The sequence below is a fragment of the Otolemur garnettii genome, unplaced genomic scaffold (genome assembly GCF_000181295.1).
Source record: "Otolemur garnettii isolate 467f Iridium unplaced genomic scaffold, OtoGar3 scaffold00050, whole genome shotgun sequence".
Classification (NCBI taxonomy): Eukaryota; Metazoa; Chordata; class Mammalia; order Primates; family Galagidae; genus Otolemur; species Otolemur garnettii.
In genome coordinates this window covers 4,134,534-4,158,901 of record NW_003852445.1, presented here as the reverse complement: position 1 = coordinate 4,158,901, position 24,368 = coordinate 4,134,534, and the positions used below count along the sequence as shown (strand labels likewise).

General features: G+C 40.2%; 1 protein-coding gene across 9 annotated transcripts in view; it reads left to right on the top strand.

Annotated features, from left to right (window-relative positions):
* The window catches only part of MEIS2 (Meis homeobox 2), a 213,160-nt gene that overhangs the window by 3,733 nt on the left and 185,059 nt on the right, over nt 1-24,368 (top strand). For 7 of the 9 annotated variants that reach the window (XM_003791693.3, XM_003791691.3, XM_003791694.3 and 4 more), the window contains exons 3-7: nt 325-466; nt 1,185-1,235; nt 2,192-2,242; nt 3,043-3,192; nt 12,823-12,937. In XM_003791693.3, coding sequence (XP_003791741.1) covers nt 325-466; nt 1,185-1,235; nt 2,192-2,242; nt 3,043-3,192; nt 12,823-12,937 — 509 coding nt within the window. The remainder of the gene's footprint in view (nt 1-324; nt 467-1,184; nt 1,236-2,191; nt 2,243-3,042; nt 3,193-12,822; nt 12,938-24,368) is intronic. The other 2 variants (XM_003791696.3, XM_023514305.1) reach the window with 1 other exon arrangement.

Sequence of the window (24,368 nt, the reverse complement as noted above, 5' to 3'; positions counted from 1 at the left end):
ACTCCAGGCTCCAGCTTGCCTGAGCTTCTTGGATGTTTCCCTACGTTCCAACTAGGGCTGTTTTTATTTGGCGGACTAAAGTGGCCAGGGGCCTCCTCTGGCCGTATCTGAGGGACTTCTGAGCTGAGGGAAAGGGCCAGGCCCCTTTTCCTTTCTGTTTCTGACCCAGGCTCGGCTGACTGAGGAAGGCTTGTAAAGTGTGATGTGTGCCTGTTGTATTAAAGAAGGAATCCAAACCCTCCAAACTTGTTGATTACAGTTTTCGCTCCTTCCCCTCTGCACCCGGTCTCTGTGTATGTGTCTCTGCGTGGCGCTGCCCGTTAGGCACCCGTTGTTTCCTCTGTTAGCTCTGGTCTTTGAGAAGTGCGAGCTGGCGACCTGCACTCCCCGGGAACCCGGAGTGGCCGGCGGAGACGTCTGCTCCTCCGACTCCTTCAACGAGGACATCGCCGTCTTCGCCAAGCAGGTCCAACCTCCTTGACCCCCTCATCCTCCTGCAGCCCTTCACTACCCACCCCCCTTTCCTCGGAGCTTTATTTGAAAGGAGGAAAAGGCAGGGACACCCGATCTGTTCCTCTGGCCCAGTCCACTCTCCACGCCTCCTCCCCATCCCAGAGCCTGGAGGCGAATTGGAAGCGGAGATAAATATGGGTGTTTGTTTTCCCCCCCAGCAGGAATACAGGGGCTCGACCCTCGAATTAAAGTTGACCTGCTCCTAATCTGGGGCTTGGCCTTTCCCCTGCCTGCAGCTACTTGACCAAGAATTGGGGAGCAGGGCTGTGAGGGACCTGGGAGTGCCCGGGAGGCAAGGAAGCTGGGCGCCTCTGAAGCGGTCCCGTCAGGGGCGCGGAGGTGAGGGAGGAGAGACCGCAGGCTCTTGGAAGGCTGGACTAGGGGTACTCGGGGCTCAGAGAATGGCCCTGACTTCCCGGCTGCAGCTTATCCTGTTAGGTCCCCCTGAGCCGGGCCAGGACCAGAAAGAAGGCCCTGGTTCTTTCTCAGCAACCCCACTAATTTAAGTAAAGCACCAGTTTGTTTCATGCATTTTACCAGAGCTGCCCTCCTCTTCTCCGCCACCGATCTTCCACTGTTCCCCCCTCTCACACTCTCAGGCTAGTCGGTGGCAGGATTTTCTTCTTTTAAATGGGGTGGTAATTCATGTTGACTTTCCTTGCTTTTTCTAGGTTCGCGCCGAAAAGCCACTTTTTTCCTCAAATCCAGAGCTGGACAATTTGGTAAGGCTGTCTGTTCCTTGCTCTTCCCCAGCCTCGGCCCCTTCTCATGCCCCGAAGCACCCACTTTCTCCCGGAGCTCCGGGGAGTTGGAGCAGAAACCTCTTTTGAAGCTCTAGGGAGACTGGGAGGAAGGGAACAGCTTAGAGCCCCTGCAAGGGCGATGGCAAGCCCGGGTCTGGATAGACGTCGGGGGCGGGGGAGGAGGGCGAGGGAAGCCCTAGGAGGCAGAGCTGGGGCTTCCTTGCTGAGAGCGCGAGCAGGGGATGTTTCCCAGGTCTCGGCCCCGGGAGTAAGCTGCGAGAAGTGAGTTATTTCCTCTGTTTGCCGGGGCAGCCGACGGAGCCCCGGGCTGCTAACCCGAAGGCTGCAACCACTGGCCCGGCGGAGGGCGGGAGGGGGTGGGGGTTGGGGAGGTGTGGAGCTAGCGGGCGCAGGCCACTTTTAGGTGCGATTCTTTTGCTAATTTGCACAATTTCAATATTAAAAGTACTTAAATCCGCTTTCAAAGGCCCTGCCTCACCATTCATCTTGAGTATTTCCTTCTTTAGTGAGGACGGATTTCGTAGGGTATGCTGTTCTAAAAAGCTTTTTCTATCTAGAGAAGCTACTTTTTTTTTTCTTTTTAATTTGGCCTGAGGTCGAGGGAGGGGACGTTTTAAAGAGGACTCAGGCAGAGAAAGAAGGCCTGACCCGAGGAAATCAGTCCTTACAAACAGCGCAGTGAACATCAGGGGGAAAGATAATAACGCTTAGGCTCAGGTTGAGTTAGATTCCTACCCCGTAGCCAATGAGGCAGAGATGATCAGTAATCACTTGGTTTTTCTGACTATTTCTTGATGTGTGGGTTTTGCCTGGCCACCTGCCGTTTTCTTCTCCCCAGAACACTGCCCTCCCCACCCCCCCTCAGGACTTCGAGTTACAGAGTCCTAACTCCGTTCCCCAAACTTTTCTTGCAGATGATACAAGCAATACAAGTACTAAGGTTTCATCTTTTGGAGTTAGAAAAGGTAAGCAGGAAATAACACTCCCTGTTTTAATTTAGCCACTTCCCTCTCCTATTTGAATTGGGATGTTCAAACCTCCAGTGGGAGGGATGGAACACCTGGAGATACTGAGCATGCAACCCCGTCCTTCCTTAGATATTTCCTCAACCCAGAGGCTCAGAGGATGGGTGAATCAGGACAGCCCTGCCTTTTAAAGTAGCCTCCCTCTCTCCCAATCCCCCCCCCCCCCCCAGACAATCAGGATTATTTTGAAATGCAGCAAACCATTTGCCATTTGCGTGTTACTGGACACTCAGCCTGCTGGGTCTTTATTAGCTCAGCTCACCCTGGGCCCAGAGTTTGCATTAGGTTGCAGGCATAGGGAATCATTCTAGCTGGGATATCTTTACATCCCTCTGCACCTCAATCATTTTCCCCTGGAAATCTACAAAACCCTTAGCTTATTGAATAAAAAATGTTAATGCTGTCCCCGGTTCCAGTGTTCTAATGTTTTGGTGTTGCTATCGAATCAGATTTAACTCTCTGGGCTCCCAGTCTGAACCTAGTTATTTCCAGTCCTGTTTCTTTCTCTTTATTGTAACTTGTTGCTCAGGGAAGTCTCTGGAGAATAATATCTGCTGCAACAATTGCTCTATTGTTTCCTTGACTTCAACTATTACACCCCCTAATTAGAGTTAGTTTGGAAGACATCACACTGTTGCTCTTTCCAAATGTAACCTTGCAACCTGATATTTTTCCTCTTTAAAAATGAAACAAAACAACAACAACGTGAGCTGAACCTTCCGCCATGACCCTCCTTCTAGGTCCACGAACTGTGCGATAACTTCTGCCACCGGTACATTAGCTGTTTGAAGGGGAAAATGCCCATCGACCTGGTCATTGATGAAAGAGACGGCAGCTCCAAGTCAGATCACGAAGAACTTTCAGGCTCCTCCACAAATCTCGCTGACCATGTAAGTCTATGAGCCTTTGGCATTCTTTTAAGGCCAATGGGCAAAGCATGTTTTAAAACTGGTTCTGACTTTTAACTCCACTGACTCAGTAATCTTTTTAAATTATTTGGTCTCTTTTGGAGTCTATTCCTCTCTTTGTCACTACCTCTTGCCATACCCTTCATGTTCATTTCCCATTTATTGGACCCCCTTTTTATTTATGTTGAGAACAACAACAAAAAAAAAAACCCACACACACAGGGAGTTGATAGAGTGACTTGTGCTTTAATGTATGAAATTTCCTGGGTCTGGTGACTGGGGTGTTAGCAAATTCTGTTTGTGTGATATGATGACCACTGTCTTTTCTGCTTTCTCAGCTCTGTGTAATAAATGCAGGAGGGGTAGAAAGAGTGAAAATAGTTAACTGGACAGGTCACAGCTTGGGGGGGAAGGGGGAAAGAAAGAGAGAGAGAACTAAAGGAAAGAGAGAGTTGGGAGGGAGGGCTGATCTCCCAGTCTCTCACAGAGATGACAGTCATGAGAATTATTGGCAATCTTGCACTGCATTAGAAATAAAAGAAGGAGTGAATGAACCCATTACTATTCTCAGGGCTTTTGCTCCATAGAAACTTATTGTCAGAATACGGACTTATTGCCAAATGCCCGAAGCATCTTCATAATAAAAGACAGTAACCTTGATGAACCAATTATTAACAATGTAGTACAGAAAGCTGAAAGGAATTATGATTGAGTAAGCATCGGCTGGTGGTTGAATTTTAACATTTTACCAGTTGGTGAATGAGGATGAAGAGTATAGTAAGGAGTGCCTGTGTGTGTCAGGCCAGGAAAGGAGATTTCTTTCTATTCTCTCTGTTTTTAATCCTATTTTGGAACTGATCTAGTAAGTCTGATGCTTAAAAAAAAAAAAAAGCATATGTAGTGAGACTGAAAATTTGTAAAAGAAGCAAAGAGAAGAAAGATTGCAGCTGGTGGGAAAGGCAAGAGTGGCGAGGTTAAAGAGTGGGTGTGAACAGCAGTTTATTTATAGGAACTCCAGCCTGGAAGTGGGGGACAGGGTGTCTATAGATTCAGTTCAATGGAACTCACAACCTGGATGATATAGGCTGTGGTCTAATAACTTCGTGGCTGAAATAGTAATCGAACACTTTGTGTGGGTTAAAGAGGCATTGAGGCTTGAAGGCAAGGTTTCTACCCCTCTCCCACCACCCCAAATTCCTGGGTGTTAAGAGGAATGAATTCAGATGCTTTGAGAATAAACCTTCTGGGAGGTTCTCCTCCCTCCCCACCAAAAGTTTTTGAAAATATGCAGTCATTGATTTTAATAATTAACCTTTGACCTTGGATGAGAAGCTGCCTAAGAACAGAAGTTAGAAAAAGAAGGAAAGGGAGCCTGAGTCTGGGATGTCCAGTTAAACTACCGTGATGTTGAACCATCTTTCCCCTCACTGTTTTTCCGTCATGGCAGAGGAAACTTTGGGGAGCCCTTTTGTATGTGAAGTGTATAGATGAAATAAAAAGTTTGCAGCAGCTGCCACCAAAAGTTTATTTGCTGATCTACGGCTCTCCAAGGTGTGGTTGTGGTCCATGAGGCATGACGCTACCTCAGAAATATTTCATTTTGTTGTTGTTGTTGTTTTTTTATTTGTTTATTTTCATTGCTTCTTCTTTCTAAATTCATATTTATTTACATTACTGGGGAGGAAGAGAAGGGATGTATTTACATGGTTTGTAAAACGAGAGGTTCACAGTTCTGTGCAGCCAAAAGCTTTTCTTGTGATATTTCTAGGGGTCCCAACTACTTGATTTTCTAGAACAGTTTCTTGGCAACTGTTTTTCCAGTGGATGGATACAGCTAGAGCATGCTGTTTATACAGAAGAGACAAACTAGGGTGTTTCGAGTATTGGCTGATGGACAATACCAATGTATGGAACGATTATAATATTTAAATGTAGACTCCAGGAGGAAGTTGTGCGCCAGAGTACAGTGCGTTAATAATTTAACAATCATCATCTTTGGATAAAAGACTCAACTGTACCATTTGAGCAGTTGAGACTCAACTGCTCCCCTTGCAGGCCCCCAATCAAGTAAATATGACAACTGATTTATTTTGAACCCACGAGGGCTTGCCACCTCATTGGGTGTCATAATTTAAAGCCCTTTATTTCCTCGAGATCTGAACTCTAACATTTTTACTTTAGCCTCCTGCTATTTGTTTTGAAAGGAAGCAATAATTTGTTCCACCAGAACACCAAGTGGGAAACGGAGTGATTTGCCACAGACTTGGTTTTTTTTTTTTTTTTTTTGCAGGACATGAGAGAAAACCTTGGAGAGTTTTCACCATTTTTGAGATTTTTCTACCCTAGGTGTATTGATTGTATTCATGTCCAGGCTTCCCCCTACCAAGCAAATCTTCTTACGCTTTTCAGCTTCCTCCTCTCAACTTGCCCTCCTTCAACCCTCACCCCAGTTACAAAAAGTAAAAATAGCACAGAATTACTACCTGAAAAGTGGTGCCAGCCAGCGGGACATTTTCAGCATAAATATGGGTCCGATTTGAATCTTCAGGTTTATTTTTTCATTTGCTTTGATATGCATATTTATGCGTTGCCCCAGGCTGGATCTCATTTGGTGAACACTGGTGCAGGGGTGATGATGAGTCACTTCAGAAGGCCCCAGACAGCGTGTTGTTTTCTCTGTTTTATCTGTTGGCCCACTATTCTGATCTACTGAGCTTCCTCCTGGTTTTATTTGCACATGAAATGCTGAAAGCATTTCAACTTATTGGCTATGAATAATGACAGCTAAAAAAGAAGTGTAGTTTAATTTGTTGTGTGCCAAGGTTTCTCTTGTGGAGGTGACAGTTTGTGACAGCTGTTTGACACCCCCAAAACACATACACCTCTATCCTTATTAAGTGGTATCAAGCTACATTGTGTGTGTGTGTGTGTTTAAGGAAGGAGCAGGCGGGGAGAGAGAGAGTGAGAGTGAAAGAATGAAAAGGAAGAGTGAGTGTGTAATTCTGGGTAGTAGAAAGCGCAGAGAAGCATCAGAAGCCACGTATCAAACGTGAAGCTAGCCCTCCATGTTCTGATGAAAGAATTTGAAAATGTAATTGAATGAAAGTAATGGACATAAATATCCTCGAAGCAAGTATTATTGACAGCTTTTAAGAACGAATTTTATGTATTATTACCTAGTAAATCATGCTAATTTCACATCTGTAAAGTTATAGGAATAATCTCCTCTAGCATAGGTGCATTTAAAGAAGACAATCATAATCATCTGACCTTCTATCTCTCACATTCACTGGGGATCCTGAATTTGTTCCTTTAGGGTTAACACTTACATATGATGGACATAATGCTAATAAGAAGTTTGGAATGAAATACAAAAGAAAATGTGTAGCATTGGCTGCTATTTTGTTGTGTTTGATGAACTCATCATGAATGTTTCTGGTGTTAATGTTGTAATGTATTTTATCTTACGGTCTTCCTGTAACATAAGAATAGTCGCTATAGGTAAGAAGTAGCTATCATGGTATTTTTTTAAATATTGGGGAGAAAAAAATATCTGATAATCAAAGGAAACAGAACTCTGTTTTTCAGCTGCAGTTTATGTGAATTTCCCAGGCATTTAGATTCATCATGTTTAAAATAAACATGTCAAGACAGCAATTTTTTTAAAAAAGTTTTAGTTTGAAAACTGTTCCGAAATAATCATGCTTTTCTTAGTCTGTAGCATTCCCAAATAATTGGTAATAGCCACGTTATTCTGCCTAATTTTAAGCCAAGTCTGCAAACCCAGTGCAGACAAATGAAATCTATCTTCATAGTTACTTATAAGGATATTACATATCTTTAGGTCAAGATTAGACAAATGAAATATATTTGGGGGTCTATTCTCTGAGATAAGCTCTATTTGCTGGAAGAGCATGCAGTTATACAATTATATTATTATTCCTAGTTCATGGTCACAAAGGGCTATGTTTCATCTTCTTGGAAAGAATTAAGTAAAGGGAAGAAAATACAATTATGTGTTCACAGTTAAGGGCAGGTGCCATAAAATTGACCCACTCTAATAGCATCACTAATAAAAGAAAAAATATTTTAATTTCTATGTTATGAGCCATAATTTAAATGAAGATATGCTGGTATCTTCTTTTGCATGTCTGAATATGTCAAGTGTATTTATGTCTATACAGTTTTTAAAAGTGGGCTTGGTCAGAGGGGAGAATCTTTTTCCTGATAGAATATGGACAAGTGCTTATAGATAAATTCTATTAGTAGATAAAAAAATTAGAGAGGAGTGACAGTGAGGAGAGGGATGGGTGTAAGTTGTTGGTCTGTAGACTATCAAGGTGGAAGTAATTTATTTGATAATAATATTAATAATATGAATGGTTTATTTTATTCCATAGTTTCTTATGTCCTAGTGTAAGATGTACCCTAATATTACACTGTTCAAGGCCTAAAGGGGCCCATTCCTAGAAAGTTCTGAGCTGAGCTTTGTTCACCAATTCAAGCAAACATGGCTGGTGATGGCTTTTCTGTTGTTGCTGCCGCTGCTGTGTGGTTTCTAGTAGTTGATAGCTTTCCTGTTAATTTCCCATCAAGAATAATTATACTATTTAAATCATTTAGATTATGCAGTTGGAGTATGTTTTCAGTGTGACTGTGATGAGATCAAATTAAACAAAGATTGCATTTGACAACCACATAGACATTCACTATTGGATTTTAAAATTGGCATTTTTTGAATTCGTTTTCTTTCTTTTTTTTTTTTTTTTAATACTGAATGTTCTATGGAATATCCCAACACCATTCAAAATTATAGGAGACATTTTATACTATGACATTACATCAGCCATACAAGACATTTCTGTCTTCTCTAAAAGTCGCTTCATTAAATAGAGGAATCATTTGCAAAGGATACTTGCTGCTTTTGTAAGATGCTCACATATTAATCCACAAAGCTTAATAGAGAGGCAGAAGTGGTGAGATGGGGAGTGACCCTGACTCTATTTACATTTTTAAAGAGTTAGTCCATGTTCTTCTGAAGGCACACACAGGTCTCCTGAGTTCTTATGTCAACTTTAGAATAATGTAGTTGAAATTCCAACATTTCTTCAAACCATACAATTAACATTTTCAACTTTTGTAGACTTTAATATCCCAGGATAGGAGTATTCATCTTATTTTTACAAATAATTTTTACATTATGTTAGTTAGGAGTTAAAGCATTTTAAGTCATAAGGCATAAGTAACTTTATGTGGGTTGATATACATATGTATCTTTCTTTTGTTGTTTAAATATATCAACTCAAATTAGTTTTGTGTGTCTCATTTGCCGATTAAAATATCTTTATGTATGTTTACTATTACTCCCTACCTCTGAGCACATATTCTGGATCACTTCACTGTTTTTTCTAAGTTCATACATAATTTTTCACTTGATTTTTTATGGTTGTATAGGGTCTAGAAAATTTTTTTAGAAGTACTTTTTAATAATAGAAATAAGAATCAGAAATATCCTTAGGGATTATCTTATCTAACTCCTTAGTTTTAAGGGGATAAAGGAAATGAATCCCAGAGAAATAAAGTATATCGCTTGCTTAAGGTAACAAGGCCACTTCAAGGTGGTACCCTAGCATTTTAATTCCAATCTAATGTTTTCTCACCTATCCCAGACCCATTAAATCAACTTTTCATTTGGCGTCTAAAATGGGTTTCAGATTATTTTAGATTGAACTTGTATATTGTATGGGTTTTATTTTTTTGCTCCTTGAAGTTGATACTTTTCACTTTCCCACTCACTGTGTATTTATTTAGAAACCCTTAAGCATTTTATCCCATTGAGAAGAATCAGGTGTTGTGTAGAGGCATCTAAACAGGGAAATACTAGCCATTTACCAGCACTTATTAAGTATTATCCTATAGGTAGATCCCTCGTGGAAATGCCATAATAGTTGAAAATGTTACAATTGCATCGCATCTGCAACTTCATCAAAAGAGGCATCTGATTTGCTTCCTAGGCTCTGAGACTCATGTCCTCTCCATGCTTTTTTCTAGATTTAGCAAAATTCAGTGATGGTGCTAAATCAATTTTTTTTTTTTTAACTTTCAAGGGAGAATACACTGGCAGAGTTGTGTCTTCTAGGGAAAAGCTGTGTGTAAATGAGAAACCGAGGAGAGCAGCAGAGCGCTCTCCTGTGGCCCTGCTCCGACAAGCTCGGCCCATATTGTCTCCTGCTTTTATATTAATTACAACTTGCATTATCAGCTGTGAGTCTGTAGCCCAGCAAATAGAAAATACTGCCCCAGGAGACCTAGCTTCTTGTATCTATTTTCCACCTCCTTCTATTGTGCTCCACTCAGTATTCACTGCTTTTCTCCTGGTAACACTGCCCTGTAACACAATTACGTAAGAGCAAGAAGAGGACCATATTTGAGTCCCAATTATTAAAGCCACTGGGAATAGAAACGTGTTCCCTCCTTGCCCTTGGGTGTCTTCACAGTACTTTTAGCTGGAGAACAGGATGCATATTATGGAATGCATATACCTGCATGCTCACCCGCACACGTGCACACATTTCTCTTTTATTTTTCTACTTGCGTCATGTGTTTTTACATGCTTGTGTACGCCGCGTTGGTTTCAGGATGCACTAAACGGCTGCATATAATTTGGCAGAAGGCCAGGCAGTTATTCTTGAAGGATGTAAACTTAGAAACTATCTCAGGGGGTGGGAGGAGGAACTATCTGGGGGGGGGGTGGCGGGAAGATAGGAGTTATGATAGAAACAGATATTTCAATGTAAGAGAAAAACAGCGTTAAGAGTAATGATTATGTCAGTTCATGGTTACCGTTTGATAGGAGGCAGGTGGGCCAGTTTTTTGTTGCCAAGATCCAATATTTGTCTTGGGATAGGGTCACATCACCAGGTGTAGCTGAATAGGGACAACTTGGGCTAACTCCTGAGCCTTGCAACTGCAGAGGGATTTATCTGTTCTTCCTTCTTTCAAATCAGATGCATTACGATGTCACAGGCGTTAGTTGGTATCAGTCTCTCAGACAAGACCCTCCTCCTTGAGACGTTCTAGACAAATAAATGTGACATTTTTTCAGGAGAGCATTTCTTGAGGAGTGAGGGAGAAAAGAAGGAAGAGCTAAGGGACCAGCCAATTAGATCGTGACCTTGAGTATATTTCAGTTTGAGGTGGCAAACCAAAGACCCCAACTTACTTGGAGAAACAAACTGCAATGAAAGTTAACGTCTGCTTATGGGGCTTAGTTGAAGCATTTCCTTCAGAAAACCATTGAAAGAAATATACCGAACTATAAATTAAATGGGCCCTGACTTTCGAACTCAGCACCAGTTTAGCTGATAGGGACAAACCAGTGCTTATAGTTACAGCAAGTCCTCCTGACTGATCCCTTCAGATCACACCGTGCCTAAACAGAGAGACTTTCTCCAGCTTCGTTTGAACGATTACGTAATAGTTATTGGATGACATTTGCCTTAAAAAACATACTTGAGGTGTTAGTGGTTAATTACTGTAATTTTCATGAGAAGGAAGGAGCTTTTGTAGCAGCCAGCTTAATAAAAAGCCGGCAGTGCATAAAATTAACACAACTTTCTGTGTACAGTGAAAAGTTTTAGCTTAGGTGACTGCGTTGCAGTTATTGGAGTTTCTAAAACAAGGCTGTAGTCTGCAGGACTAAACTCATGCCTTGCTTTACTTTCTTTCTTTCCTTCTCTCTCTGTCTCCTTTGTTTTCTTTCTTTCTTTTTATAATTCTTCTAGCTCTTTATCTGATTACCATCCAGCAAACAGCTGATGCGAAGAGGCTGCAGAGTTTGAAGAGTGCCTGTATTCTGTGTGCTTTTTGCTTGAAACTGCTGGAGTGGTTTCTAACTTAGATTAAAAAAAAAAAAAAAGAAAGAAAGCTCACAGGTACTACTTTGTCTTCATATAAGCAGCAGAAAACCTGGGTTTTATTTTGGTTTACTCGATTTCAATGTCTGACCTACTTTCTCAAACATATCTTTATTTTAGAGATCTATACCTGTGCCGTATTTATAAGTCACAAAATTTCTGCTCAAGGTTTTCACTTTGAATCAATTGCTTGCCTGATGGCAGTGCCAGTGGCATTGTTTGAAATAGACATTATTAATCCATCGAGCTCTGGCTTATTTCATTTATCAAAAATGCCAAATATTAATTTACAGTTGGTAGCAGATTTGTAGAGAAAAAGTAAGTTTTTGTTGGGGTTTCAAGGAAGAGCATTTCCTCATTTTGTCACATCTTGGCTTCATGTTTTTCTTTTGGTAACGTTTTATGTGTTATGTGTACACTGTAGAGTTGATGCAGAGAAAAATGACAGACTGATTTTTTTGCTTAATAAACTATGTCTAATGGCAACATGGCAAGGTTACTTTCAGATGGTCAGGAGGTTTGCGTGTTGTCTCTGTTTGCATGGATCTGTCTGAATCCCTATTTCTAGTAAGGAGAAGTGGCGAATTTTGACTATTTAAAAAAATATATATATGCCCCCCCCCCCGGCTCCCCTAAAATTCACTCACCAGTGGTTCTGTGAGCTTAGTTGAATTCATCACATGTAGGTGACAAGTGAACAGCTCTGGTTTAAGGCTGGTCTGTTTCATATGCTGTTCCTACTCTCCGTTTCTGCCAAAGGAAATTCCATCTCTTGCCTGCCTTCATGTGGTGCTGATAAAGTCCTTCCTGTACATTAGAATTCCTGTTTTCCTTTAAGCAACAGCAGGGTATTGGGAATGATCAGGAAAAGGGAGGAGGAACAGAAGAAGAATATACTCAGCAAAGTAGCCACGACTCTCAGTTTGCCTGGCAGGTCCTTTAAAAAAAGTGGTTCTTCCAGGAAAAAGCACTGCTCAGTGAATTTAAGCTTCTTTGAAGCTCCAGTGAAATTCCTTTCTGGTTTAGTAGATGGCCCGTTGTTCATACGTTGTTTCATTTTTTAAATCATTGTTTGTGCCAATTAGAGCAGAAGTCAATAATTTATCAGGTATTAATGCAGTGATTAATGTCATTGTATCTGTTGTTTGGGTAATCAATCAGCTGATGCTGATTTTGAGTTGGTGCTGGCTATTTTAGGGCAATGCCTTTGAAAGATGTGAAGGGCTATCCCATACATTCTTGAGCCTGTAATTTTAAGAGAGTTACTGATTTTTTTTTTTTTATTCTGAAGTATTTAGTATTCAAGAGCCTTGGGGCCTATATCTCGGAAGAATGTACCCTCATTAAGATAACAAGAGTAAAAATGACTTCTACATTTTTAGGTGATTTTTTTTCTTCCTTTAAAAATGAACTTTATTTAGGTCCATCCACTTAAAGCGTGTATTTCGATTAGCCTTAGGATATGACCCTCACCACCTCAAGCTCTAGCGCATCTTTTCTTTGTTGTACTTATTGCTGAAAAAAACAATACACTGTGGCATGGCATGTGTGTGTGTGTGTGCATGTGTGTACCTGATGCTGTCGATACTAATATGCACACTTTTTTTTTTTGTCTCTCTTTGTGCCTTTCTTTTGGGTTCCTCATTTATGGCTGAAATGGTAACTGTGGTAAAATTCCTTGGCATCCTGACACCAGAACCCTTCATCCTGGCGAGACCACGATGACGCGACCTCCACCCACTCAGCAGGCACCCCAGGACCCTCCAGTGGGGGCCACGCTTCCCAGAGTGGAGACAACAGCAGTGAGCAAGGTAAAAGGTCAAGCATTTTACTTGTGCAAAGTAGGCATGACTAAAATAACTTCTTAGCATTTTCTGAAATCAGGATCTGTGCCTCTGCGTGGAAACAGGAGGGTGGCAGGTTAGGGGGTAGAGTCAGCTATTATTTAGGGAGACAGTGTTTTCTTAACTTATTTTTTAAAAAAAATCAAAGTGAGTGGTCTAATCTTTAAGTGGGCATTAAAATAATGATTAGTTCTGCCAATTCCTCTACAAATTTGGTTATCTCCACTTGACTTTTGTGTATGTAAGTGAAATGACAGACCTACTTTACTCCTGTGTTTTAATAGTAAATAGGATATTTTGCTTTTAATATCAACCATAAGAGTTCTCCATAACCAAGCAAGTTTGCCTCTAAAGCACGTAAGATGCAAAAATCTGTTTTGACTAGCTCTGGAAATACTTCAAGAATTTTAGATGGAATCATGGAATCTCGGGAAGACAGACCTTGACTTTTCCTAGAGGATTTTTTAATCTGCATTTCTGTTCAGCTAACAGGGTGACTTTTGTCACAAGTCCTAAGGTCCTAAAAATCGGAATAATCAGAGAGCAAGGGGACATCAGCCATAGATGTCGAGGAAGCCGAGTGCAATTTAGAATAAATTTTACCATTTAAAACCCACCTATTTCACAGAGAGCAATTATATGTTGGTAGGGATGACTCTTCTATGGCTAAAATGATAATTTAAAGGAAGATGCATTATGGAATGTGGGCCAGGAAAGTGTATAGATTTAACTTTTAATATTTTACATTAGACGGTGTCTGATCTCCTAGGTCTATTTCATCTCTATTATGACTGTGTTTATGGCCACAATATTTAAGCATTAGACAGGCTTCCAAGTAGAGGACAGTTTCACAGCTTGAGCTGTAGTTATTGATGCCATTTAAAAGGGGCCGTTGATGCAGGATGGGTGCCTTCCCTCTCTTCCAAATGTCCAGCCAGGGATTTTGGATTCCTGGGGTTCTCGAAGAGTCTAGAAAAATGTCCTTTCCAGGATGCCATTCACTTGTGTGTGGATCCAAATGAGAATCTAGGTTTAAGCAAATTGCAACTGACAGAGAGATGAATACTATCAGATGGTGAATTGTGAAAGAACTTGTAAATTGTATCTATCTAATATATGCTGGTTTATACAATTTAGTTTAGAAAACTAAATGATCAGGCACTGTGAAGGTAACTTATCCATGGAGCCAGTGGATCTGCTGTGCAGTGACTTACTTGTGTTTCCACGTCCCGGTGGTGGATCTCTCGGCCTGGTGAAATCTAGAAAGCTTTCTATGACTCCATCCTCCCTAGCACCCCAAACTGTGGCGACACAGAGGGCGAAATGTATCTGTCCATAAAAACGGAACACCCCAAACATTGTACAAAAGGGGAGAAAAGGAGCAGCAAGCGTGATGGTCTAATGAGGCCATCTTCCAGAGACTTCTGGTGTGTGAGGCTCCCTCTGACCTTTCCCTTTGCTCAGGAGCCCTGTGCTTCATTTTTCACATTCTTGCAATTACGTTAACGCTTCAAGCATTTCTGACTCCCAGTCAGCGAGCAACACCAGGCATAACTCAACACTGTGAGTTTTTCTCCTCTCTGTAGATTCATTAACAGGTCACCAAGGTCCCAACTGAAATTTAAAACTGACTGGTTCTGTTGGGTTAGTTGAGTTATGGCAAGGGAGATATCAGGCGAGGGCCGGAGAGAAGGGGAGGCTGGATAGAGAAGACCCGGCGGTTTGCAGCCGGGAGTATGTGGCAGTGGGCAGAGCATGAAGTTGTATCAGTTTGTTTTGTTTTTGTTCTTTAGTTTGTTGGTCATTTTTGTTGTGATGGGTTTTGCGTTTCCATTTTTTTTTTTTAAATTTCTTTTCTTTTCTTTTGTGTTAAGAAAGCAAAGAGCTTGAGATGGACACACTAGGTGAAAACAATGTGTACAAACGTGTGTGCTGTGGATAAGTGCAGCCACATCCACTTATCTGATGTTGAAGGGTTTGATCCCTGTGGGATTTTGTTCCTTTAATCATATCTCTGTGGGATTAAAGAAAGGACATGGTAGCTTATATGGATGAGTCCTAGGAAGTTAGTCATTTCACTGTATCAGAGTTGGAGAGGAAAAACTTATGATTCCTATAAATGGTGACTGCTTCAGCGGGGAGCATTTCATACCTGGGTGACTGCGTAAGAGGTTCAAACACATGCATAAGGGTATTCTGCTTTTTTAGAGCAAACTCTACACTTCGAAGACCAGACTTTGAGGTATATTTTGTCCTACTCATGCCCATATTAGTCTTTTAAACACGTTTTCAAGATATTTTGATATTTTGTCCCACTGAATTGTCCAGAGTAGCTTTCAGTAGGAAAGATTAATTATCTGCTTCAGGGCAAAGTCAACAGAGGTATTGACTGAATTCACATATGCTTATCCTGGGTTAAATCTTGGGGTTGATGTATAATGGAAAATCAGGGAGGGAAATTTATGTTCTTGGTATTAAATATATTATAATGTTTCATTGGAAACCAAGTTCGTAGTTTATCGAAGAGTTTTCTTGCTTATTCAGAATTTATTAGCACAACAGGCATATGGAAAACTGTAAAATGACTCAGTCTCAAAACAAATTATGATACACAGAAAAAAAATCGGGATGAATTGTACTAAATACAATGTTTTCATACACATTTTAAATTAAACTTTAATAGCCATATGCTATAAAACAATACATGCATTTATGTTGCTTTGTAATTTTTGTGAATATTTTGTGCTATAATGATTCATAGAAATCTTTACTTCGTTACCTAAAAATACCTCATTTTATGGCCTGATAGTGAAAGAGCTACAGTTACACAGGTGAAAGGTCATCTTTTCCTTAGTGTTTGTGCAACAAAGCAAAGGGAAGAAAAAGAAAACCCATCAAATTTTTTAAATATTGTAAGAAACAAACTTGGTAAAATGTAAAACCTGACTTTATCTTTCAAACAGCACATGCCCAGCAGTAAACCATATAAATATGAACCAGACTTTTCATTCACTCTGATTCCTCTTGCTAAAAGCAGCCAAAGGGAGGGAGTTTGTCTTGTTAGGCTCATTAGAATGAGGAAGGAAATCTGGTTTTTCAAGGATAGAATTAGGGTGCAGGCTCAGGGCTTTGGGGAAGTAACTGGCCTTCTTTGTGTCTGGCTCCCCATCAATAAAATGGGGCTTGATAATAAGACAGGGGGGTCCCTAATTCTGTACTTAACTGAGTCAAAAGCTGCTTTGTATTTCATGTGTATTTTGCCAGAGTAAAGACTAGGAAGCAGCCCCCTTGTTCCTAGAGCACTTTGAGAGCCTTAGATGAAAGGCACAATATATGTACAAAGTATTATTATTATTGATGGGTTTGTGTAGCTCCCATTAACGCTGATGGGAGCTACGCATGTGAATTGGCAAGAGAATAGACCCCTCAGTGTTTAGAGCACATGAAATTTACATTTTTTCCAGTGCTGTAATTGAGATGTTGACAAATTGGAGAATATTGATGAGCCTTTGTTTTAAGTATTTCGTGCCAAGTTTGTTTTATTTTTCCCGGTTTGAACAATGGTATGGGTTCAGCAGCAATTAATAAAAAGGGTAGAGTAAAGATAACTTGGTATTTCAATATTTTGATGTGCCAATATGAAATAAATTGTCTTAGGCAAATGGAATATGCTGTTTTAATCATTAGCTATGCATGAAAGAAAAATTGATGTTGACATCTTTGCTGTAAAATCGTTGTAATGGGGCCTTCCTTACAATTCATTTTTGTAAAATTCATTTTGTACATTTTGCAGCAATTGAACAATCCCTGCACTGTGAATAGGCAGGATTCCCAGAAATACCGAGACAGTTGGCCCAGTAACTGCTGAGCTCACACTGCACACCACACGCACGTTAACCATAGTGTTGCCAGACCCAGTTTAACCTAAATGTATTCGCATTCTAGCATCTCTGTGTCTCTCATCTTTCAGGACAGAGGGCTGTAGGAGCCAGCAGAGTTCCCCTCAACTCTGCCACTTCCCACACCCCTCCATCCATGGCCTCATCTGTCATCCAGGCAATGAGGCTAGAATCCCATAGCTAGGTATTTATTTATGTATTATCCTGTTCTTTAGTAAATATGGGGTTGAAATCTACCAGTATCTCCTTAGTAGTGAATGTGTTTGTAAGTATGCACGCCACTAAAATAGTGTTACCTTTTTGAGTTTATAAAAAATGTGATAGCAGTGAAATAGTATTTTTCCCCACCAAAGATTCCAGTCCTATATTTAAAGGAGGGGGGAAAAAGAACTTCAAACCCGCTTACTGTGGGGCCTGAATATGTTCTGCTGGGATTTCTTATTCAATCTAGAAAAACTCCGTCAATGGAATGTTTTCATAGTGGCGGCAATCTCTTTAAAATAACCCTAAATACAATATGACAGATGCCATCTGGCATAATCTTTTGCTAGTTGCTTTTAACTTTTATTTTTCCTAGAGCTAAGTTCATCCAAAACTGGTCACTTACTGTTATGGTAAATACAATGACATTTCTTTTCCTCCCTGTCCTCCTAATTGTATCACAAAATTCTCCGAGATTATAATTGATAATTGGACATTGCCACAGAAGAAGCTTTTGTATGTGGAATATTTATGCTGTATTTTCGTTCTCTCCTCCCTTTCAAATAAAATAAAAAAAGAAATGCCATCCTTTCACCATCGGCAAACATCCAAAGAATTTCTGTTGATTTTCTTAGGACTTTTTAGAGTAGTAACCATGAGAAATAAAATTAAACCCTTCTAATAAATAAATGCGGTAGGAGCATGTCATGGTGCCCATAAATGCTTAAAAGCTTTCTATAATTGCTGTTAATTTTGAGCAATTTCTTCCTCTATGTATCCACTTACTTGAAAAACCCAGAGTTGGAATTTCTAGATTTTTTTCTTTAACTTAGTCATGTAAAGGGATGTCTCTTGATGCCAGTTAGAGTTTAATTTAGAGTAGTAATTAAACTTGAATACTGCCTCATAAACAAAAGATAAACAATAAACCAGCCACATTCCCTGCTGTTTCATAGCCTTCTTTCCCAGATGTTTTAGCCTGATAATTTTTACACAGTGAACTACCTAACGTGGAGTTTTGTGGACAGAGGTAGAAAATGAGTTTTCTTTTTTTGTTTTTCTTTATTTTTTTTTTTTGTTGTTCTTTTTTTCCCCCCCCAAAAAAAAAAAAGCAAAGTGCAGAGGATTTTTCACGATTTAGATTTTTTAAAATCCTAATGCAGATGTGTTTTGATGAGAACTATAGTTCTTTTTCTTAGCTATTGCTGGCTTTTTCCTTTTTCCTTCAAAGCTAATCTGGTGGTGAATGTCTTTCACCCTTAGTAATAGGAAGAGGAGCATATTTTTATTCAAGTAAAATCTTGACAATAAGTCAAAGAAGGAAAAGCTGGATCATGGAAAATTTTCGTTCTCACCCTTCTCGCCACGTCCCCCTCCTCCTCATGTGTTCCCACCCACCACCAGCATTACGGTAGGGTTCCGCTCTTCCTTGGGCTACAAGGGCTTCTCTGTCCAGTTCTGGACCCTTCCACTGTCAGCCATGATCTTTCTAATTGTCAGGTATGAGTCGGCCGTTCAATGCAGAAGCCATGTTATTTTCACTGGGTGGGGTAATTACTGAAAGCTGAGAATAGCTGCACTAAAGACAGAGGGATACTTTCATGATCCCATTAGCATAAGAGTGGGTAAATTATTCATGCCAAGTGAGGATTCTATGGGGAAAAGTATAGTTAATGCACATAGTTTTTAAATGTATCCCTTTCTGCTCTGAGACTAAATTCTTGTTGGAATCAGTTCTCAGACATTACGGGAAAGCTCTGGTGGCGTGTTAGATGCAGTTCATCTCTCTCTGTTTGCAGCGCTCTCAATAGAGACCATCTGGCAAAGATCCAAAAGGTGATTAAACAAAATGATCAGCTCTTGTTGCTGTGTTACATGTCCAATACTCTGGATTAAAAAACATGACCCAGGACAGTCAAGCTAACGTCATGCTGCTCCCCTTTCCCCCTCCCCTCTCGGTGTAAGAATTCAGATGGTCCACAAATGTGTGTGCCATCTTTGTGTCCTTATGGCCCATAATCATGAACAGGTTGTGCAAATGGCTCTTTCTGTAGCACTGTCTGTTCCAGCAGCATAGAAGCATTTTATATTAATTGGGTCAGTCTAATATTCATATTGACATGGGGAAAATTACTAAAATTTATTCTTATAGCAGACAATGAATGTGTGTGCTTTCTGCCATGAGGGAAGTGAAATCTGACAACTGGCTTGCACAACTGATTAATTTTTCTTGAAACTGGAGAAAATCAAAGCATGAAAAACTGTCACTTTCTGAAAACAATGCACGACCCTTTATAACTAAACAAAATGGACTGGGTGGAGGGCTTCAGGGAAGCTTGTGGAAATGAGCTCTGGTTTTAACGCCATAATCAGGGCTGAATTTACAGTGCCATTCAGAAGAGTCCTCCCTCCCTCCCTATAAACAAGCTGATAATCACAGGGAAGCTGACTTCCAATTAGCTTCTCCTTTGCTCACTCGGATCCGGGTGTTTATATGTCCTCCTTAAGCTTTGATATGTCACTACTGAGTTGGTACATCTCATGTCAGATTTGAAAGTTTGGAAATAAAATGTTGTATTATGAGGAAATCCTGCTAATAAGCAAGGTAATTTTCAACCAATCATTTCGTGATTGAGTTAAGGTAAAAATGCCAAGATTTGTGACTAAGGGACAGATGTATCTTATCTTTGGGGGTTTGCACCAAATGCCAAGTAGAAATATAAATTGAACAAACCAGACATTGTGAGGAAGTGATTGAAGAAATATTGAGATGAAATCTTGGAAAGAAATATATATATGTATATTTATAACAATGCTGTGAATTGCCTACATGTCACATTTGCATAAGCCTGTACAGTGATTTTATTAAGGGTCAGTTTAAATATATGTTAGTGAAGGCGAAACACAAGACTATTGCCCATTAGGTGGTTCAGAGGTTCCGGCTGACCATGTAATATTGTGGATACGGTCTATGACTGATATTATTGGATAAATTTGAGTGCACATGTCAAGAAGAGATAAAGATTAAAGCAGGGAAGACAAAATTCTCAAAACCCACTTTAAAACATCATCCTTCTGTGTCAGAGACCCTTTCTAAAGACAAGTCGAGCAGGAGGGAAGACGTCCAGGCAAGCACAGGACTCCGGGAGGGGAAGCAAGGTCCCCCTAGAGTCAGTGCAGTGTGGCAGATGAAAGGGACTCACATAGCCTTGGGGGTCTTAGGGCTATTATAGGGCAACTCATGCTCTGTTATCATGCTGATTTTTCAATTGATTTTTGGCTGAACAGTACTTGTTGAAGCCCCCCAGAGCATCAGACACAGCCTTGTGGGGCTATACATTGTAATACACGTGTTCTATCTTTCCCTTAGTTGTCTTTACTTTGCTTGGGAAGAATAGTCTGTGATGATGCCGTGCTATTTTCTACCTTCTTTCTTTCCTATTTCTGCCTTCAAGAGACTTTCTTGAAGCTCTTATTGTTTTTTAAAGGGGTGTTGGGGGGAAAGGAGGGTAGTAGGAGAACCACTTTTTTTTTCTGCTTCGCCTGTTGACATTTAATTTTGATTTGACTTTTAAAAATATTTTTTAGGACACAACAGACAATAATAATATAAACCAACTTCATGGACCGAATTTATCTCACTGTAGATACAGCCAGTGTAGTCTGGAGCTGTTCACTACCTTTTTAATGACCAGCAAGAAAGCAATGCTGGGACTGCTGGAAAATCTAGTTCTTCATTAAAATGAAAGTGAATGATTTTAGCATCCCTTGTATGCAGGGATAAGGCTACTCTGTGCTAGAAAGCCAGGTCTTGAAAAGGGAAATAATGGAAAGAAAATTAGCAGGACGATGTCCTTGTCTCTCTTCTGCCTTGGGAATCCCTCCTGGGGATGAGGCCAGTGCTTCCTTCTTGGCAGGTCTGTGGCACTTTCTGCCTCTGTTATAACATCTTTCACATTATAATTATTTCATCCCTGCCTCTTCCTGCTTTTCCAAAGTAGAGGCTATCACTTATTCAACTACCTAGCATTAGCATTGGCCTGTCCACCTTTGAATCAATAAAAGAATTCCACAGATTTTGCTTTTTTCATTCATTTTAAGGTGGACAAATTTATCAAAACTTGGGGGTTATCAATTTTGTGATGTGTATCTGAGGAGAAGTGAACTATTTGGAACGTGCTGGCACATCCGATCAAATTTCATCTCTCAGAGTTAAACATCCCTTTGTTTTACTGAAATTTTAATGTGTTTATTACTGCCTTAGATAAGTCAATGGACCATCAGTTCAAATTTAGAATTCTTTTGGGTATAGGCAGGTCCTTAAATTTGAGGTTTCTGTTTTAAGTATTATTTTAAGGGAGTGCTCAAAATGGGACTTGTCTTATTTGTTCTCTAGCGTCTTAAATTATGTCAGAATTTGGAGATGGGATTTCTTGTCGTTATGTTACTTATACAAAAGTGTATAGATATATGTCTAAATATAATGATGACTCTAATAAGGAAAATAGTTTCCTATGATCAGCTCAAGGCCCATTTTGCTTATACTTCTTGCTCAGGGTAGGATTGATTGACCTTGGGGGAAGTCTTTGGTCTTCACACACAGGTAAAGCAGCCTGGAAGTAATTCTTGAATTTTTAGCCCCACATGCTTTTGTTGATTTCCTACATATGTCCTCCAGTTTTTCATAGTTTGCTCTTAAGCCAGTGTAATTATTTTCGGTGATGCAAGCAAGAGCTTGTAGTGAGTTCTTTTGTGTTACTGTCTAGTATCTTGGACTGTGAGTCAAGAGACCTGTGCTTTAGATCAAGTATTGTCCGCATCAAAAAGGGCACAGACCTAGGAAACAGAGAGACATGGGTTCCAATCCCAGTTTTACCCAGAATCTTCTAGATTCAGTTCCCCCATCTGCAAAGTGGTAGGCTTAATATAATTTTGCTTATATTAAGTGAGATTCGATGTGTTAAGCACATAACATTGCCTGTAACTGTTGGTTCCCTTCTTCCCTTTCTCTTCTGTCCTGTGCTGACACTAATTACCTGCATGACCTTGGATGTGCCCTTAATCTCTTTGGACTTTTGCTCACCTGTTAAATAAGATGGAATTAGATGATCTTTTAAATTCAGGCTCCTCGAATCTAACATTTACATTCATAGGTCTTATTTTTTATTTGTAGATTTTATCTTTTAACATGGAGAGAGGCTGCGAGTTTTTCATCTGGGGTATAACATGACTTTTTTTTTATTTCCTTGATTTATAATATGTAATGAGGAAACTTTTTTTAATTCAGAAAAGGTCTTGCTCTGTCTCCCAGGCTAGAGTCCAGGGGCATCAGCCTAACTCACAGCAACCTCAAACTCCTGGGCTCCTGTAATCCTCCTGCCTCAGCCTCCTAAGAAGCTGGGACTAACAGGAGCTCATCACTATGCCTGGCTAATTTTTCTATTTTTAGTAGAAGGGAGATCTCACTTTTGCTTCAGCTGGTCTCAAACTCATGGCCGCAAACACTCTTCCCACCTCGACCTCCCATAGTGCTGGGATTATTTGTTTGGGCCACTATGCCAGGCCAAGAATATTTTTTTGTTTCTTTGTTTTTGGTTACTGGGGGAGCTTCCTTTCTTCTCAATTGGCAAGAAAATAAGTAAGCATTACAGTTTATTTTCTGAGGATGGTAGAATGCCACAGTTCACATGTAGGTTGTGTAAGATGGTGGTATTAGTGTCAGTAGTCTATTTAGTCTGCTAGGTATGAAGTACATTTTCCATCATCTAATCAGAACTCTCTGTGTTGGAATTTCTATACTTTACAAGTAGAAGAATAAGTGATGATCAATACAGAGGCTGAGACTTTACTCGCTCCTGAAATGCAATGCAAATCATTTCAGATACTCTGGTTTCTCTTCAGATTGTGTAAATCTTTTGCCTTTTACCAAATCATTCCAGAAGATCTACGTAATTTTCAGGAGAATTTTATCATTAAATATACTTAGCTGAGTTCTAATTATTTGAAGAATATAAATCAGTGATTGTCAGCTTGTGAGCCATGGCACACTGGTGTGCCATGAGAGAATCTTAGGTATACCATGAAAATTTTTAAAGACCATTAATTAAATTTTTTTGAAGAAGTTCAAAGCGTAGTAAGTATATTTTTTTAACCCTTTTTTTTTTGATCAACGTAATTTAAGTGCACCGTGGAAGTTTAACTATAGGTTCAAGTATGCCATGTGTTTAAAAAGGCTGTAAATTCATACAAAATATAAGTGAGTACCTTCTGTTAGTCAATCAAATATTTGCTTAATCAAAGCCATTATTCCTATGCCTTTAATCCTAGCACCCTGCAAGCCCCAGGCCGGAGGATCTCTTGCGTATAGGAGTCCAAGACAAGTCTGAAAGTCTGGTCTACTAAAAATGGAAAAATAAGCTAGGTGTTGTGGGGGACACCTTGCACCCCAGCTACCTGAGAGGCTGAGGCAGAAGGATCTCTTGAGCCCAGGAGTTTGAGGTTGCTGTTAGCCATGGCATTCTAGCCCAGAGTGAGACTCTGTCTCAATTAAAAAAAAAAAAAAATGCACTCTTTCCTTAACCCCTTCCTATCAGCTACCCTTCTTACTGTTGCCTCAAAACCAATCATTTTTTCTTTATCAATTTTAAGATTTACAAAAGTAGACCGGGACCGGGAGTGTAAAAATCTCATCTTTCTTCTTCCAACTAACATTTGTAACAAATGCCATCCACTAAAATTAAACTTCCAAAATTTCTATGTACTAAATGTGAAAGATGCAGGGAAGTTGATAAATGATTGGCTATTGAAAATGTATGGGTGCTTCATGGGTGTCCTTTTCTGAGAGATTGCCCTACACTGGTGCGGATAGGTGGGTCCACACACCTGTCTGGAGGCAGAAAGCTCTCAATCTCTCAACATTTCATCTCTTTTTTTTTGAGACATAGTCTCACTCTGCGGCACTGGGTGCCCTGGCATCATCATAGCTCACAGCAACCTCAAACTCTAGGGCTTAAGCAATCCTCTTGCCTCAGCCTCCCGAGTGCCCTAGTAGCTGGGACTAGAGGTGCCTGCCAAGGCACCTGCTAATTTTCCTATGTTTTTGGTAGAGATAGGGTCTCACTCTTCCTCAGGCTGGTCTTTTTTTTTTTTTTTTTTTTTGGAAACAGAGTATCAAGCTGTCACCCTGGGTACAGTGCCGTGGCATCATCCTAGCTCACAGCAACCTCCAATTCTTGGGCTCAAGCATCCTCTTGCCTCAGTTTTTTTTTATTTTTAGTAGAGATGACGTCTCACTTTTT